Here is a 20,155-nt window from a genome sequence, read left to right on the forward strand (position 1 = left end):
AAGTGCAAAGTTCATGCCTATTATTAAATATGTAATACTAGTGACAAAAAGTGTATTGCACTCACAACATCATACAAAGAATACTACCACCACACAGCACACATTAAGCAAAGTTCACTTGAGGAAAGTTCACTTGAGGAAATTCCACAGTACAGCAACAAGATTTAAAGCTGAAGTCCAGCTTTTGTTACACTTTACATAGTTCATCACTAACATGTGAAGTCGCTAGTTGTGCTGTAAAAACTGTATATAGCTGAGGCTTCATACAGCTTACAGCACTGTGTTCATTGCTTTCTACAATTCGCTGAGCGCCGCTCAGACAGATTCTATTGTGTTCCAGGTCTGAGAAAGGAAGGTCTAGGCTCACACTCGGAACACAGTGCTGTATGTAGTCTCAACTACAAACAGTTTATATAGCACATGCAGCGGCTTCCCATGTCAGTGAGGGGCATAGTGGGCCAGCTTATCAAAAGTTGAAGTTCGGCTTTAACTCACCATAGTTACATAGGTTTAAAAAAAAAAACTGAAACGTACTATGATAGCATTATCTAAACCCAAAACCTTTTTTTGTTTTCATTTTGGATACAGTACGGGAGGGTTAAAAACAAGGTCAGCTTTTTTGCCATCTGTGTTTCATTAAGACAAAGATTTCCATTCACTTCCTGTCCTGTAGGCTTAGTAGGAAGTGGGAGGACATCTTTCCAATGTGAGCAAAATTGCCTCTTAGTTGTCACCAGAAATGTCGCCACTGAAAGATTTCCACTCCATTTTTGTACACAATGCTGATCAGGACAATTAGAAAGAGTAAATCTCCCTAACAGAGAAAACAGACAGCAACAAAAACCCAACAGCAGTTCTAAACCCTCACCACTTTATCCAAATCTAACAGAAAGGTTTTGGGGATGGGCTCCCCCAGGCATGCCTGTCCTTAACCTATCCATTGATATACAATATGTGCTCCTACTATGGAGGCTCTAGAAATGTCAGAGTTAGGTCCACAGTATATAGAGGACCCTTGATGTGGGACTGTGGCTTACACATGTATTTGCAAAAGTGTGCAAACAAAACTCTGTTTTTAACACAAATTGTTAGACAAGGCCAAATTGGTTGTTTTGCAGGCTGACTGGTAAGTGTTGCTGGTAAATCCATTGTTTGTGATGTGCATTGCCCTTCCATGTGCACCTTACTGCCAAGGTAGGTTATAGGTTGGGATGGTTGCCATTTTTTGTGCCATTGGCTAATATGGATGCAGGGATACACTGGATGCCTTTGGTGTAATTTTTCTATAGCTGGGCGACACTTGCGTCCCTGTACCTTTGAGGAGGGATGGGCTCCTCCAGGCAAGCCTGCCCTTAACCTATCCAATGATATATGTGCTCCTACTATGGAGGCTCTGGAAATTTTAGAGTTAGGTCCACAGTATACAGCGGACCCTTGACGCAGAACTGTGGCTTACGCATGTACTTGCAAATGTGTGCAAACAAAACCCTCTGTTTTTAACACAAACTGTTAGACAAGGCCAAATTGGTTGTTTTGCAGGCTGGCTGGTTGCTCGGATATCCTTTGTTTGTGATGTGCATTGCCCTTCCATGTGCACCTTACTGCTAAGGCTGGTTTATAGGTTGGGACGGTTGCCCTTTTTTTGTGCTAAAAGAAAAAAGTTTGCCTTTAGTTTCTATCTAAGCTACCCAACACCATCATGCAATGTGGAAGCAAATTGCACAGCAAAATAATACTTCATAATTTTACATTGCACAGAGACAGTTATTAGGAGTGGTGCGACTAGTACAACAACATAATCAGACTTATAATATATATACATTTTTTTTTTTCAAGTAATGTTTATCCCAACTCACAGCTTATTTGTATCACAATGGGTTCAAGAACTCTGCAGAGAGACAGGAGTGAAATGTTCTAATGAAGAGCTATATACTTTAAACCATCATCATGCAACATTTTTGAATAGTATAAGTTTTTTTCTCTCCTTCCATTAAATGGGATTTTCAGTAATAATGGATGGGAATGCTACTGAGGGGTTGCTGGAGCGGGATTATTGCGCTGTGCATGGCTATGCACCTGGATGGTTGTTAACCCTGTGTATCAGGGGAACTGTGAGTCTAATCAGCTGAACTTTCTTCACTATCCAACAGGGCAGCTTGATGCTGTGAAATTACCATAGCAGCTGGAAATAGAGCTTTACTATATCAGTCTGTTCCCACATGGCAAGTTCTCATCTGTAGTGGATACCTGCATTTATGCTTCTGGCTGTGTTGTTGCTTTATTTCCATGTCAAAGCCTGTTGTTTCCTCCTCGGGATATGCATGTTCTTTGGAGCTATTATTAACATGGAACTGACATTTGCATGCTCATAGTCTGCGGTTATTATAGTGATGATACTACTGTAGTCCATGGCTGCTTCTATTTTCACAGCTCAATTACAGGGAAGTGTGCTCTAATTAGCCACAATTTCATCTTCAGGTGCCATTTACAGTTATACGTGTGAAATACAAATAAAGCATATTCACTCCTTGTTTCATGCTCAATCTCTATACAACTGATTTTCATTAGTCTGTGGAGTATTTTGTGTGGTGACATGCTTACCCAGCCTGCATGCTGACATGGACCGTTTGCACACTGCAAAGTTGTAACATTCATGCTAACATGCTGTGTGCTTCCCTATTTTGGTAGTGTGCTTCCTTTGTTTTTGATTGCCTTAAAGCAGAACCCCAGGCAAAAAAAATGTTTCCCCATGCAGTGGAGAAGTACCCACACTGCATAGGTTAACTGCTTGTTTTGTCTAGGGGTGAACACAGAGCCTATACTCACCTGATCCTTCAGAAAACGTCACTTCCCTATGTCCAGTGGTGGACTGTTCTTGCTGTCCTCTTGTCCAGAGCCAGTCTATGGACATGATGATGACAGAAACAGTCCACAGCACAAGACCACTAGACCGCTGAGGGGCAGGAGGGACCCGTCTTTACCTAGGGGGATCGGTGGATTAGGCGAGTATATCCTGGTTCTTCAATCGCCTAGACCAGGGGTCTCCAAACTTTGTAAACAAAGGGGCTGGTTTACTGTGCTACAGACTTTAGGGGGGCGGTAACGTGGCCAATGAGAATGGAAACAAAGTCCTGGCATTAGTGGGAGTAAACAATGTCCCTTCTTTGGTATTAGGCAAAATATTAGTGCCCCATCATTGGTATCAGAGGGAGGCATAGTGCCCCATCATTGGTATCAGAGGGAGGCTTAGCTCCCCATCGTTTGTGTCAATGGGAGGAATAGTGCCCCATAGTTGGTGTTGGTGGAAGGCATAGTGCCCCATTATTGGTGTCAGTGGGGGGAAAAGTGCCCCACTGTTGGTATTAGTACAAGAATTATTGCCTCAGTGTTGGTGTCAGTAGGAGGAATTGTGCCTTGTATCAGTGGGAGGAATAGTACCCCAAGGGCCAGATAAAAGTATGCAAAGGGCCGCAGTTTTGAGACCACTGCCCAACACGTAAACAAGCAGTTAACTCATGCAGTGCGGGCACAGACACATTGCAATGGGGAAAAAAATTGTTTGGAGTTCAGCTTTAACTCTTTGATGTATGCTGGTGTTCAGATGCAGGGTGGTCTGGGGGGTGACAATGTTTTCACAACATTTTAATTATAGAATGAGATAGTTTTAGGTTGTGGCTCACATTTAAAGATGAATTCCAAGTAAGGATATTTTATACAAAGCCTGGACCAATGTAACTTTGTATATACCATACCTGGCCAATGCCCCTGGAAGCTGGAAATCACTGAAGTAGCCACCACCACTCCAGTGATCTTCATTTGCTTTCGGGTCCAGTGCTGGCCTAATGAATTCTGAACACAGGCGGTCAGCAGCTATGCAACAGTGCCATTCTGAGAATGGTGGACCACAATGTACCTATGTAAGAATATACCATACCTGGAATTTATCTTTAAGGCTGGCCATACATTATACAATTTTCCTTTAGATTTACCAAAACTATAAAGTATGAGATCAAACCTAAACACTTTCAATTTGTATGCAATCAGGCAGGCCCTTACACTACATAGTTCAAGATAAATTTAAAGAAAATTGTATAATGCATGCCCAGCTTAAGTTTTTTTTTTACCGTGTGATTCAATAAAGTGTATTTTGATATCTGTTTCTTATGCCATTTTCCTTTGTTTTTCATTCGCTGCTTAGTTTGGGACAGTGGCTTCCACAGACGTGATACTTTATATTCTTTTCACAGGATTATTGTGTAGGAATGTTTTGTGTATTTTGTTAAGATATTCATTTGTACCTAGCTCTTTCAGGTAGTCTCTTTGGAGTCTCTGCTATCACCTGAAGGAACTGTCCACCTAGGAGTATGTTATGCTTAACCTCATTGTCTTTTCACATAGTTCCAGTCCTATGGAAAAATAGAAGACTGGTTGAACATTTTCTAATACTGTGAGCTGTGGTTGTAAACAGATCCTGACATCATGAATGAAAAGAAGAATTGAAGTGTCAAACTATAATCTATAGTCTTTTAATGAAGGCATGGTACACCTGCCTACAAACTGGCTGCTCAGTATAACTGTCAGGACCAGGATGGGAACTCACCACTGCGTCCGGCAGTAGCTCTTTTTGCTGAGTCACCTGAGATGCTCATTAGGGGAGTGGGTCTCTAAGCGCTGGGAATATATTGTATATATTTAACTAAGGCATATAAATAATTAAATGGCCATTCACTGTGGTTGGTTTGTGTCTTCTTATGTGAAGCCATATGACAAGAGGCCTACTGTACATTACTGGTTTAGAGAAGCAGCGCAAGAAGATTCCTTACACACATTATTCTTTGCTCAAGGAAGCACAATACTATAGTATGTGCCGAGTTTCAATACACCCTTCACCTTCATGACATCCAAACAAATTCTAACACATCCACAATTCAAATTAACTAAGGTAAGGGAGAAGCATGGAAAGCTGTATATGATTTAGAGCTCCTGCGGCCAACTAATCAGGCACAGTCACTGCATAACTGAATCACCTTGATGGCTCTCCTTCTGCCAAGAAATGAAAGTTAATTCAGAAAGCTAATGATACTAACAGCAGCTTTAACCTCAATTATTTCATTCATCCTAGTTTATAATAATTGAAAAAGGGGTGGCAGAAAGCAAAAACAGAGCTTGACTGACATCGTGCAGTTGTATTATACAAGTTCTAGTGAGTTTATAGTAAGTTGCAAAAATGAACCATACAGCAATGTGATTCATTTTCACAGCACGCAAATTCTCATTATCATCAAAGGTGTACCTTGTGCTTAGGTGTATGGATTGATCTATTATTAAACACTTTGTGGATAAATATGTATTAAAGCCAAACTTCAAGTATGGATTTTATTGCATAGTTATATAGGTCCAGCTTGGACCAATGGCATTATACATATGCCATACCTATGGGAATGCGGTGGAAGTGGAGAATCGCTGTAGTAGTCGCCACTACTACAGTGATCACAGCGGTGTTCTGGGTCTCATGTCTTGCATCGACAGATAGACAACAATTCTCTAGAGATGTAAACAATGAAAAATATGCTTAGTTTTGGATTGGTTCGTCAAGTTAATAATTTCATCATATTCACTATCCTAGAATGATTTGTGTTTGATATTCGTTTCCTATATTCTTTATTTTCAAATTTATCGATTTGAAATTCGAATTTTGGAAGATGGCTATATTCATTCTATTTTATTCTATTCTAATTTAATCTGTTTTATTTTTTATATTCTTTTCTACTCTATTTTCTACTTTTCTATTACATTCTGTTTTAACTCTGACATACAAAGCCATTCACAACGCTGCCCCAAACTAACTGACCTGATACCCAAATACCACCCCACCCGTGCCCTTCGCTCCTCACAGGACCTCCTACTCTCCAGCTCCCTGGTCTCCTCCTCCCACGCCCGACTGCAGGACTTCTCCAGGACTTCCCCCATCCTCTGGAACTCCCTACCCCAATCCATCAGACTATCACCTACCCTACTCACCTTCAGGCGCACCCTGAAAACCCATCTCTTCAGGGAAGCCTACCCCACCCACACCTAACAACCGATCTCCTCCACTCCTCCTACCACTCCATCCCCCACAGCCACTTCCTCCTGTACCACTATCCCCTCCCTCCTAGATTGTAAGCTCGTAAGAGCAGGGCCCTCGAACCCCTCGTGTATTGTATTGTACTGTTTTGTCTCATGTTCTGTCCCCCCCGCTATTGTACAGAGCTGATCAAACCCTTTGGCGCTTTATAAATACTGTATAATAATAATTCTATTCTGCTTAGTTTTAGTCTATTTCTTTGTTTTCTCCTCTATTCTGTTTTATTCTATTTTTGTATATTTTATTCTGTTTTATTCTTTCTATATTCTATTCTGTTCTATTGTATTGTATAAAGCAGCCTAAGTAGGAATCATCATCCTATTCCCTTTTATACATTACTGTATGTATTGCAATATTTTCCATTACGAATTTGCATTCAATTTCAAATTTGGATAATTTGTTTCATTAGAGTTTATTGAAATTCATTACTATTGTGATTCAGAAATTCAGATACATCCGAATTTCTGAATATCGAAAAATTAGATTTGTAACAAAATAAATCACACATGTCTAGTGCTGTCTGACTGGACAATTTGGAGAGGCATCATCTCCACCTTGTGCAACCAGAGAACCCTTTTGCATCCCATTCACTCTTTAGACCTCCCAGAGTGATCTGCACTAGATAGTTGCAGCTGCCCCAAAATCCCTTTAAGGATTACTGTGATCATACAGTGTATGTCTGATTGATCCTCCTCTTTTCTTTGCTTCCATGGCTCATTGGCATATTGAGGTGTACATATTATTTATTTATTTCAGGTACTTATATAGCGCCGTCAATTTACACAACGCTTTACATATATATTGTACATTCACATCAGTCCCTAACCCTCAAGGGGTGTACAATCTAAGGTCCCTAACTTCCATTCATACACACACATACTAGGGACAATGTAGACAGGAGCCAATTAACTTACCAGCATATTTTTGGAGTGTGGGAGGAAACTGGAGTACCCGGAGAAAACCCACGTAGGCACAGGGAGAACATACAAACTCCAGGCAGGTGGTGCCGTGGTTGGGATTCGAATCGGCGACCCTAGTACTGCCAGGCGGAAGAGCTAACCACTTAGCCACTGTGCTGCCCATATTATAATATTAATATGTAACTACCAGTGTCCAACATGTTGCTGACGAAGGTGTTACCATGCAGAAATTGCACTTTTTCCTTCCAATGTGTTTCTATATGTTTTTCTTTTTGTTCTAGGTTAGGAAGGAGGTTAGGTGAAGGAGAGAAAAGTAAACAATACCATTTTTCTCTAAAAATGATCCATACTGTACAAATACAGTACTTAATGGGCCTGTTATTGATAGATCAAAATAATTTCTTACTCTGTTTCTCTGTGAGCTCTCAAATGTCACCTTTTCCCCTCACTTACACTTGTTTGGAACGAATAGAGCAAACTATTTGTGGTCATGTGCATTTCTCTATGCACACTACAAATCTCATAGTCCATCTTAAAGGCAAGCAAGAGAGGGTGGCTACTTTTTTTGGTTCCATACAGTGGGACCAAGGTGAAGGAACATAGCCACTCTCTCTTAACTGAACCCTCTAACATCTATTCTGCTTCACTCTAAAATAAAAGGTGGGGCAAATAGATCTGATACAGGTCAGCCTGCTTAGGTAATGTGGTACAAACCACCTCTGACAGGAAGCTTGGGTATGGCTTACCTGAGCCCGATCTGAATCCAGCGATGTGCCCAAAAGCAGTTGCTCTCTCTCTCTCCTTATTGGACATAGAGGTAGCAGTGGGATGGGGAGGAGGTTGAGCCACGTTGTGTGTTAAATGAACACAGAGCAGTGTCAGGAGTGAGCATACATGAGTGCCCCCATAGCAAGTGGCTTGCTATAGGGGCACTCAGCAGGGGGAGGAGCAAACAGCGCTGGTGGGCGGACAGAGAAGAGGAGGATCGGGGCTACTCTGTGCAAAACCATTGCACAGATCAGGTAAATATAGCATTGGCTCCTGCTGCTGTCAATCACAGCTAGTGATGAGGGAGCAGGGGTTGGGGTTGAGCTGCGTTGTGTGTATCAATGAAAACACAGAGCCGGCTCGGAGTCGAGCATACATGATTGCCCCCCGAGCAATCAGCTTGCTATAGTGGCACTCGGCAGGGGGAGGAGTGGACAGTGCTAGTGGGGGAACCTGAGAAGAGGAGAATCTGGGCTACTCTGTGGAAAACCATTGCACAGAGCAGGTAAGTATAACATGTTCATTATTAAAAATCCAAAGCTTTACAATAACTTTAATTCCCTGAAAAGATTTTAAAATTATGACTGTTTCAAATGCAATAAAAAACAAACAAAAAAAACATAATATTGCCTTATCAACTATAACATCCAAGATAGAATTTTTTGTAACACCTGATAAATGGTCTGGACATAGATTTTCACATCCCTGGAAAAAGTGGCCAGCTAAAACCTTGATGGCTTATTTACCGCCCCTTCAAATTTTAGAAGATAGAAGCATACTCAATACCAAAATAGATGTAACCTGTGATTTCAATACACCATTACTCTTGCCTTAAGAAAAGCTTGTAATGGGCCCTAAAATTTGTACTGTTCATACCTCAGTAAAACGCACTGACAGTTTAGCACTGCACGTTCAGTCATCCTTTCTGTTACATTTCACACATCATGGTCATTACAGCCTTTATGAAGCAGTCATTTTGCTTACCAGTTCCACTTTTTCATGAGCTCCATGAAGTTGTTTAGTTAGCTGCTGGAGCTTTGCTATCTCTTCCTAAAAAAAATGAAGTAAAATGGATGTGAGCATAAAGTTGCCTTCATGCTGTAGATAACAGAGACTATTAACAAAAAGATAACATACAGAATTTGTGAATCTGAAATACAAGTAACATTTATTTAAAATAAAACAAAAAACACCATGAGGTGTGTCAAATCATGTGTGCCTTTTTGTGCATTCCCACACATCATGTTTTGGAGCATCCCATAATTTTAAAGGGCTGCCCTTTGTGCGTGAAACACAGTGCTGGCATGATTTTTAATATCTCGCAGTACCATGTGTTTTGGTAGGTGTGAGGACATACACATTTGCAAGTTGCATGGGGTTTCATCAATGATGTAAAAAAGTATTTGTATGTGTACACTGTATATAATATGTAAAAGTTCTCAGGTTGGCACAAAACTTTAGCAGAATGGCAACAGTGTATTGTTCAGTGTAATCATTCTATTTAACCATTTCATTTATCACACCTGTACATCCCCCTATGGGCCATAAAATGTCACATTTCGGCTACAGGCATGTTTATTTGGGATTAACTTTGTCATTACTTAAAGTGACACTAAACTATGGTTTGAAAAAAATATATTTTATTCAAGAATAAATTCTTAACTCAGAAAAGTAACATTTACTGTTCTCAGCAGTAGCTCTCCAAACCTCCAAAGCCATTTTTTTGCTGCTGTGATCCAGCTTCATGTTTGAAGGTGGCTTTGTTCATTCTCATGGTTCCACTGTAAGTAAGAGCGTAGCCATCCTCGCTCTCACTCCTGAGACTACAGACTACAGGATCTGTAATGTGACATGACTGCAACGAACATGCACTGCTTATTTCAAAGAAACAGGAGTCGGGGGAAAAGGAGAGGTTTGGAAGCTCATAGAGGACATTACAAGGAGGCGGAAAACAAAGTAAGAATTGATATATTGAAAAATAGATTACAGGGCAATTAAGTGGTGAATGTGTATGGATTATTTTTGAAAAATAAGTCTATTGTTTAGTATCACTTTACAATAATGCAGTAATAAATTATTATACATATAACCAAACTTAAAAAAAAGTACATTGAAGGAAGTGATACTAAAGGTTTATATATTTTTTTAAGTAACAAACATGTCATACTTACCTGTCCTGTGCAGTGGTCGTCCTCTTCTTGCCCCCCCCCCCCCCCCCGCTCTTGGCCCCTCCCCCCTGCTGAGTACCCCAGAGCAAGTGGCATGCTCTGGGGGAACTCATGCGTGCTTGCTCACAAGCCACCTCTGTGTGTCTACATGCCACACAGAGCGTGGCCCAGGGCCACCCCCTCCTCACTGGCTGTGCTTGACAGCAGTGGGGGCAAATTGCTCTCTCTGCTGTGTCTCAGCCAATGCAGAGGAAGAGACCTGGGAGAGCTGCTGCTCCTGTGCACAGCACAAGATCAGGCTCAGGTATGTATTAGTGGGACTGGGGAGAATCTGCACACTGAAGATTTTTCACCTTAATGTATTCTGCCTTTAGAACTGCTTAAAGACTGGGTTCACACCAATTTTCCCGGGAATGAGAGCCCATTCATCTGAATGGGCTGCCGTGCCCAGAGACACACAGGAAAGAAGTTCCTGCACTATTTTTGAATTTGCAGCCCACATTGTGAGGGACTGAGACCCTTGAAATGCATTATGGTTGCCCCTCCTGACATCACCTAAGGATTCTGACATCCTCACAGTGTGGCTGGAGACGCCACCAGCTCTTTTTATCCACACTATCTGCTGTCCCATTGGAGCCCCTGCTGCTGCTGCATGTTTGGCAGCCATTTATTGCCTCTGTGTACCTTCAGCAGATCAGGTCTGGTGTTTCAACCCGCTCTGCCATTATTTACTGGCGGATTGGTGAATTCTGACATGTAAGTTTGCTGCTTTTATTAAAGGTGTTTTTCACTTGGTATTAACCTCAGCACTCTGCTTTTTGCTATTTCCACGAAATATAAAACCATCTCTCCTATTTACTGTTTGCGGTCTGTATAGTTGTAAAGTGGTTCCACATGCAAATTATACATAAGGTGTGGCCCCAATGAGAGAATCAGTGATGGAAAAGGATCTGGGGGTGCTTATAGATCACAGACTTAGCAACAGCATGTAATACAGAGCCACAGCTAACGAAGCGAACAAAATAATTTCATGCATTAAAAAGGGCATATATTCCAGAGATAAAGAAGTACCGTATTTTTTGCTCCATAAGACGCACCTGGCCATAAGACGCGCCTAGGTTTTAGAGGAGGAAAAACAAGAAAAAAAATATTCTGAACCAATGGACTGCAGACACAGTACAGGGGATGACCAGAGCCTGCGGACACAGTACAGGGGATGACCAGAGACTGCGGACACAGTACAGGGGATGACCAGAGACTGCGGACACAGTACAGGAGATGGCCAGAGACTGCGGACACAGTACAGGAGATGGCCAGAGACTGCGGACACAGTACAGGAGATGGCCAGAGACTGCGGACACAGTACAGGAGATGACCAGAGACTGCGGACACAGTACAGGAGATGACCAGAGACTGCGGACACAGTACAGGAGATGACCAGAGACTGCGGACACAGTACAGGGGATGGCCAGAGACTGCAGACACAGTACAGGGATGACCAGAGACTGCGGACACAGTACAGGGGATGGCCAGAGACTGCGGACACAGTACAGGGGATGACCAGAGACTGCGGACACAGTACAGGGGATGACCAGAGACTGCGGACACAGTACAGGAGATGGCCAGAGATTGCGGACACAGTACAGGAGATGACCAGAGACTGCGGACACAGTACAGGGGATGGCCAGAGACTGCGGACACAGTACAGGAGATGGCCAGAGATTGCGGACACAGTACAGGAGATGACCAGAGACTGCGGACACAGTACAGGAGATGGCCAGAGACTGCGGACACAGTACAGGAGATGGCCAGAGACTGCGGACACAGTTAGGAGATGACCAGAGACTCAGGACACAGTACAGGAAATGACCAGAGACTGCGGACACAGTACAGGAGATGACCAGAGACTGCGGACATAGTACAGGGAATGACCAGAGACTGCGGACATAGTACAGGGAATGACCAGAGACTGTGGACATAGTACAGGGAATGACCAGAGACTGTGGACATAGTACAGATGACCAGAGACTGCAGACAGTGCAGGGGATGACCAGAGACTGCAGACAGTAAAGGAGATTACCAGAGACTGCAGACCTTTGGGGAAGGAGGGGGAACGGGTACCTGAATTTGACAGGTACCCGCTCCCACTTCCGCAGAGTTGTCCTTCCTTCTTTTTCCCGCGGCGGCTTCCGTGACAGCCGCGTGCCCACTGCGCATGCGTGAGAAGTGCTGTGCTCTGTGAATGGCCCGGAGCCTTCTGGGACCTGTCATGTGTCCCAGAAGACACCGGACCATTCACAAAGCGCAGCGCTTCTCGCGCATGCGCAGTGGGCACCCGGCTCTTACAGAATCCGCCGTGGGAAGACTGCAGCGCTGGAGCGAGGAACAGTAAGGTCCTGCAGGAGAGAAGAGCTGAGCGGCCGGCCCGATATTCGGACATGGTGGCAGCAGAAATACCAGACCGGCCGCTTTTCATTCGCTCCATAAGACGCACTGACATTTTCCCCCCTTTTTTGGGGGGAACCCTTTACAAACACTGCTTCAGTCTCATATTGAACATGCAGTTTCGTTTTGGTCATCAATCCTCAGGAAAGATATTGCTGAGTTAGAAAGAGCTCATGGAAGGGCAACAAAATTAATAAGGTGGTGGAGAACCTCAGATATAAGGACTGATTACATAGACTACAGTTATTCACTCTGGAGAGCATATGATTACAATGTACAAGTATATCAAAGGTGACTCCAGTAAGTGTGATAAACTGTTTACTCTAAGGTCCTTCAAGAAGGTAACAGAAAGGAGGTTAACGTTAGATTGAGGAAACTGTCCTTTACTGTTAGAATAAAAATCACACACATAGATGGAACTGGATGGATGTGTCTTTTTTCAAGCTTACAAATTATCTGACTTTAAGGTCATTATAAACGACACGGGGGCACTCTTCATGCTTGATGGAAAAGAGATTTAACTGCCACATAAGGAAAGGCTTCTTCACCGTAAGAGCTGTGAAAATGTGGCATAGACTCTGGCCAGCTCATTAGATTGTTTTTTTTAAAAAAAAAGTTGAATGTATTTCTAAATGCACAAAATATAACTGAATATTAACATTTATAGGTCCAATTGTCCAATTGTCTTCTGGGGGATCAGGAAGGAATTTTTTTCCCCCCTGGAGCAAACTGTATATATATTTTATAGGTCATATATATATATATATATATATATATATATATATATATATATATACATACTATATATTTTATAGGTTTTTTTGCCTTCAACTGTGGGTACAGAATTGTGTATATAAAAGGTTTTCTATTTTTTTTCTATTGGTTGAACTAAATAGACTGAGGTCTGACAAACTATGTAACCATAAAAAGCAGACTGTATGCCTCCTTGATTAGCACTTTCTGACATGATACAATGAGAGAAATGTACTAAAACTGCACTTCTGCACCAGATTTGGTTTGTACCAAAGTAACCAGTTTTTGGTGTTATTGTCAAAGCTTAATTGAACAAGCTGAAGAAGCTGATTGGTTACTATGCACAGCTGCACTAGATTCTGTTTGCACCAGTTTTAGTAAATCTCCCCAGATGGAGTGGAGCTTTATTAAAGGGCATCATCAATCATGGAGTGACAAGGGCACAATGATATGTAAGCACAGTTCCATCCATCTCGAAAAAGATCAGAAGATCCATAAATATGTGCAACTGAAGTTATAAACTAATCTAGAGGCCTTTAATGAAATGATAACACAGAAATGCAGGTAAGCATGGCAAAGAATGCAAATGGCGTTTCAATAATCCTTAGTTCTAAAAACCTTCTGAAAGGGTCATACAAACATGTTTAAACTATTTACATAGGATATATAGCCTTTCAAGCTGCAAAAAAGGAAACGGAGTAGCATGCAACTTTCAGTAACCCATAGAATCAGGAAATGATCTGCTTAGATACAGTGCTGAAATTGGACTATTGTTTGCTATAGGTTACTGCACATCACTGCTCTTTTCACAATAAAATGAAATAAAGGGTAAAGAATTATAACAATGATCTGTTCATTTTTCCACCAAATGTATTGCACATAAACAAAACTAAGCAAGATGTATCTGAGACTTTGAAAGCTAAGGGAAGATTGCTTCATTATGAATGTTCGATCTGCACATGCGGTGATAATTTTGTCACAGTGATAAAAACTCCAACTACCACATTTCCAGAATATACTTTTTATTGATTACACGGTTTCAGCCTGTGTGCTGCTTATACAGGATAATTTAATATCACATTAAAGAGCAGCCTAATTATTACTCAGTCCTTCTCAATAATTTGATAAAGACAAAAACATCCATAAACACATTGATATTCACTGACTGGCATCACTGAACTTTGTGATGCAGTCTAGTTAATAAAAGTAAACCTCTTTAGATCCTACTAATATATAACGTGAAGTCCTCTGGTCCCCAGATATCTTCCTCTCAGATGCATTCTGCCATTTCCCAGTATCTAGGGGATGCCACATCTGTCAGACGAGGCAATACAGGAACTAGAGGAACCCATTTTTACTGAAGAATTCAAATCTTGACCTTAAAAATATGAAATCTGGGAAAGCCCTGCGCCTGGATGGACTTGCGTTGTCCAACTATAAATAATTTCAAGATACTCTAGCTTACTACAGACCCCTGAACTCTGCATCACTTACTACAGACCCCTGAACTCTGTATCACTTACTACAGATCCCTGAACTCTGCTTCCCTTACTACAGACCCCTGAACTCTGCTTCCCTTACTACAGACCCCTGAACTCTGCTTCCCTTACTACAGACCCCTGTACTCTGCTTCCCTTACTACAGACCCCTGTACTCTGCATCACTTACTACAGACCCCTGAACTCTGCATCCCTTGCTACAGACCCCTGAACTCTGCATCTCTTACTACAGACCCCTGAACTCTGCATCACTTACTACAGAAACCTGAACTCTGCATCACTTACTACAGAACCCTGAACTCTGCATCACTTACTACAGAACCCTGAACTCTGTGTCCCGTTAAGCCATGGCCAGTATTCAGCACAATGAGAACCACACCCAATATTTGCGCACGCCATATGAGCTGCGCACGCCACACTTTCTTTTTCACAGCCAGGAGACTTATAATTTTGCACACCTTACTTAGCAGTGCAAGAGGCACCATCTTGTGTTGCTTTTGCAGTTTGACAGTTGAAAAAAAAAATTATCTATGGGCCTAGATGTATTGATGAATTCAGAGCTGCATTATCCTGTGCCTTGTACATCTGTCTGGAGTGCAGCTTTAGGCCTCATGTACACGGGACACTTCTGAACGATGGAAACTGACTGCTGGAAAATGTAGGTTAAAATCATCTGTTTAGCAGCGTTTGCATAACGCATTTATGCGTGTTTATGTGCGTTTGCGTTTAGAAGTGTTTTTTTAAAGATAAGCACAGGAGAACCTTTCAAATGCCCAGAATGCACTGAAAAGTGGTAAATTATTAACTATTTCAGACTGTTTCAGACAAATACACACAGTAGAAGCAGAGACAGCAGTATGTGTTGAAATTAGCTTAGGTGTGAGTTGCTCATTAACAATTCTTTTGTTTCCAAGGGTGGGAAAGGTGTCTGGTGGAGTGAGTCATTAAGGCCACCTGGCAGGGGGTCTTCCTGAGGAATCTGAGGTGTGAATGGTCATTAACATATCTTTTGTTTCCAAGGGTGGGAGAGGTCTGAGGTGTGAATTGATCATTACAATGTGTGACAAGCTTGGTAGGAACATCCCCTGTTCAGTGTTTTGTCCATCTGAGTACCATGAAAATGCTCTGCATGCATTTTGCATGCTGAATAAAGGCTCTGGACAGCATCGGGAACTGGAAGAATTAAAAAAAAAATTGCAAACGCTTATAAATACGATTTGCCGCGTTTACAAGTGTTTTGTGTTTGAAACACTGATAAAATCGACTGCTGAACGCAAGTTTTCTGCGTTCAAAAAAACGACAGTGAACTCAAATGCCTGTAAACGACTGTAAATGAAGATGTGTACATGGACACATAGGAAAACATTAGGGTGAGTTCAGGGGCTCCTAAAAAAAACGCTGAACAGCTCCTAAACTTGAGTTTATCAGCTGCAGTGTACATGAGCCCTTAAGCATTTATCACCTTGGTGTAAACAGAAAAAAGGGGGATGATTTCTAACAACTTTAGATCTCTGGATACAGCAAGTGCACACACCTCCTTGTTTTTGTAAAATCTCATATATGTGGATGATGGAAGAAAACATACATCCTCTGCCCACATAAAGCTTGGTGCATTTCTTCCAGTTTCTGACTCTTAGCCATGGGCCCATCTGTGAGAGGAACAATAATGAAAAAAGACTGAAGGGTCAATGAGGACAGACGCCTCAAATAGTGTTCATTTTATTGAGATGTGGCATGAAGAAAACATTTTACTGTTATCTAAGCCCACACTACCAGGCATTTACATTGGTCAGTATATAGAAATAAAAGCAAAGTTCCAGAATCAAACTGAATGTAATTAATCTCAAAGTGCATGTACACCAACCCATAGAGTAAGGGCTTGTGTACATGGGTATTTATTTGCTTCAGAACAGCCTTATATTAGTTAATGGAAATGCAAAAATAGCTTGAAGTAGATCCAGTTTAGGAGGAAGTCAAATGAACCTCTCAATGAACTCTAAATGGTCTAAGAGGCATCTCAAACACAGGCTGAGTGCACCTGAAAGTATATCTCGAAGGCTGATTTTAGATGTGTGGTTGAAGGGGGTGTCTGGTAAAAAATACCCAACGTGTTACAATCAGTAGGCAGCAAGCAACTGAATGTAACCTATTCAGGCAAGCACCACAAATGCATACAATTGCGGTGTATTAGTCAGCAAAAATGGAGTTAAAACAGGCAGCAGAGGAGATGCATTACCACCTCACCACCTGCCAATTGATTCTGAGAAATGATCCAAACACGTGCTGTGATTTCATTCTTCTAACGTGAAAATAGAGTAATAATGAGTAACTTGTGTCTTTGTGTTGCTAAGAGTTGATTAGGCTTTTCTGCTGAATGCATTGTTTGCTGTGGAAGGTGTGGACCAGAAATTAGAGTGGAACACCAGAAGTCCATAATGGACTGTACGCCGTCTACGGTAATGCAAGCCTCTGCCATGAAAACTGGATGACCGTTTAGTATAGCTGCATTTATCAACCATCTGGATAATTATTTTTACATAAAGCTGTGAGCTTACACATGTACTGTGCAGTTGAAGATTGGGGGGGGGGGTGTTAATTTTTCAATAGTTGCCTCTCCTCACCTTCTGTGCTGAAATGTTAGTAGTATGAAAACTTAAACAGGAAGAACTTGCTGTGTAGCAAGAACATGTGCTAAGCTCTCCATTTTGGCATTGCCAGGTACAATGTACTATGTACAGTCTACCTGACACGAAGCTTAGAAATGGGTGGCTGGCAGCGGTGAAGGCTGGCACAAAGCAGTGTTAATTTCGTTGATGAAAATATTTTGGACATAATTTTCATCAGCGGCATGTGAATGAAAATCAATTAGCATTTTCATCAATTGATGAAAACTGACGAAAATCAATTCCAATTTCCATCAATTTAGTCGACCAAAATATTTTCTTACAATTTTCATCTGTGGCATGTTTTCAGTGACAAAAACTAAACGAAAGTACATTCCAATTTTCGTCACCGACACAAAAAAAGGAAAGAAAATGTGAGAGAGGGACATTTCTTGTAACGAAACTTGGTTTTACTTCTAAAGAAAGACATTATATAATGGCTAAAGCTGTGTCTTTGTAGTTTGTTCAAATCTTAATACCATAAATAAAAACATGTGCGGATTAAATATTTTGTTCCCTAACCATACAGCTAGTTATTTATATTTACCACTACATATAGATATTCAAGAATTTTTTTTTATACTTTACATATTACCAAAATTGTACAGTACACTTTTTTGAGATTTTTATTCAATTCATCGAAACAATAATTGTACAACTAAATGATTATGAAAATAACCATCGGCTATAGCCCTAGTTCTCTGTTTCCCAATGCACAGCTCTACTGGGCATACAATAGCTGTGCAAAACACAACATCGCATAGCAATAACTTAGAATTCACTTTTTACCTGACCTACTGTACTCTGTTCATGGTAGTTGTATATACAATGTTTTATCAAATATGTATGTGGTTCATTTAACCCTTTCATTGCAAGGCCCTGCGCTCCACTTTTAAACCCAGGTGGCCAGACCATTTTTGCAATTTTTCCGTTGCTTTTTTATTTTTCCCTTACAGCTTTCAAAGTTTATAGAAGACCCCTAAACCATAAATATTCTGAAAGCACATGACCATTTGAATAAAAAAAAGAGTGCTACTGATTTTTAGGGACCCATGATGTTTATCAAAACAATATTTTCACTAAAAAAACACTAAAATCATTATTAGCAGATACAAACACAGCAAGTTTTACAAAATTCCTGCTAAATTCCTACTAAAGACAAACCTGTATTGAGTTAATACCAAATATTTGTACATTTTAAATTGCGCCATTTTGCAAAATGGTGAAAAATCGAATGTATGCACAATTGTAAATAACCAAATTTGTCTAGAAATTTGGAGGTTTTTATTTTTCACTTACTGCTTTCATAGTTTGTAAAAGACCCCCCAAACTATATATTTTCTAAAAGCACGTGACCAGTAGAATAAAAAGAAGGTGCTACTGATTTTTAAGGCCCCGTGATGTTTGCGCATATGTTTATCAAAGTGATATTTTTGCTAAAAATACACAAATTATTAGCAGATACCAACACAGCACATTTTACAAAAGCCCAGCTAAATTCCTACTAAATATAAATCTTAACCTGTATTGAGTTAATAAATAACAAATATTTGGAAATTTTAAGTTGCGCCTTTTTGCGAAATGGTGAAAATTGAACATACGCAAACATTTCTTTACAAATCTGGAGAATTTTTCACTTGACAGCTTTCAGAGTTTGTAAAAGACCCTCCAAACCATATATTTTCTGAAATCACATGACCAGTAGAGTAAAAAGAAGGAACTACTGATTTTTTTAGCCACCACAATAGTTGAACAAATGTTTATCAAATCGCTATTTTCACTAAAAAAACACTAAAATCCTTATTTGCACACAAACCAACAACATAACACTGCATCCCAATTGATATGGATGGAACTGCCTTCACAGGAATGCAGGGAACACCTGTACATTTCATGCAGCCGCTGTGTCCCCAATTACATCAATGGGACTGCCTGTATGGGGATGCACAGAATACCTGTCCATCCCTGTGCAGATAAACATGGCCTCGCTGTATTATGATCCATATGAACAAGGCTTTAGGCTAGGAGTACTGAATTAACATTCACGGAGGTCTGGTTGGTAACCTTTTCTTTCTGCAGAGGTCCGAAACTCATTTTTCTTCTATTACTCAGTTCTTTTACATTACAGCCCCCTTTGCATTAATGTCCTCAGTCCCCCCTTTCTCATCACAGCCCCTGTACAACTCAACTCCCTTTCACATCAGAGCCCCCCAACATAATTATTATTATTATATAATAGCCCCACTTCAATCACAGCCTCCCTTCACATCATTCTTTCCTTGACATCACAGTCACCCTTGCAATTACAATCCCCCACATCAGAGCGCCCCCTCTCCTGACATTACAGACCCTTCATATAACAGCTCTCTCACATCACAGCCCCCCATATAACAGCTCTCCTCATATCACAGCTCTCCTCACATCACAGCCCCCAATATTATAGCTCCCCCTCTCAAATCACAACTCCCTCCTATCATAGCCCCCCATTTCACAGCTCCTCTCCCTCAAGTCACAGCCCCCATATCACAGCTCCCCCTCTTGCAGCCCTCCCATTTCACAACTCCCCACTCTCACTTCACAGCCCCCCATATCACAGCTCCCTCCTCTCACTTCACAGCCCCCCACATCACAGCTCCCCCCTCTCACAGCCCCCCTATTTCACAGCCCCCCCCCACATCATAGCTCCCCCATATCACAGCTCCCCAATCTCACCGCCATTGTCGCAGCTGCTTTTGAAAACACAGCAGGGTTCAAAACCACTACTACCTATCGCCTATTAATGCATACACAGCCTATACCCCTTGACTGAATG

At 41.3% G+C, this 20,155-nt stretch overlaps 1 protein-coding gene across 1 annotated transcript in view; it reads right to left on the bottom strand.

The window, feature by feature from the left end:
- The window catches only part of SCLT1 (sodium channel and clathrin linker 1), a 295,900-nt gene that overhangs the window by 153,942 nt on the left and 121,803 nt on the right, over positions 1-20,155 (bottom strand). The window contains exon 9 of the mRNA XM_089672201.1: positions 8,800-8,865. Within this exon, the coding sequence (XP_089528327.1) occupies positions 8,800-8,865 (66 nt within the window). The remainder of the gene's footprint in view (positions 1-8,799; positions 8,866-20,155) is intronic.

The sequence above is a fragment of the Staurois parvus genome, unplaced genomic scaffold, assembly GCF_062004578.1.
Source record: "Staurois parvus isolate SC_StPar_1 unplaced genomic scaffold, SC_StPar_1.0 ptg000122l, whole genome shotgun sequence".
Taxonomy (NCBI): domain Eukaryota; kingdom Metazoa; phylum Chordata; class Amphibia; order Anura; family Ranidae; genus Staurois; species Staurois parvus.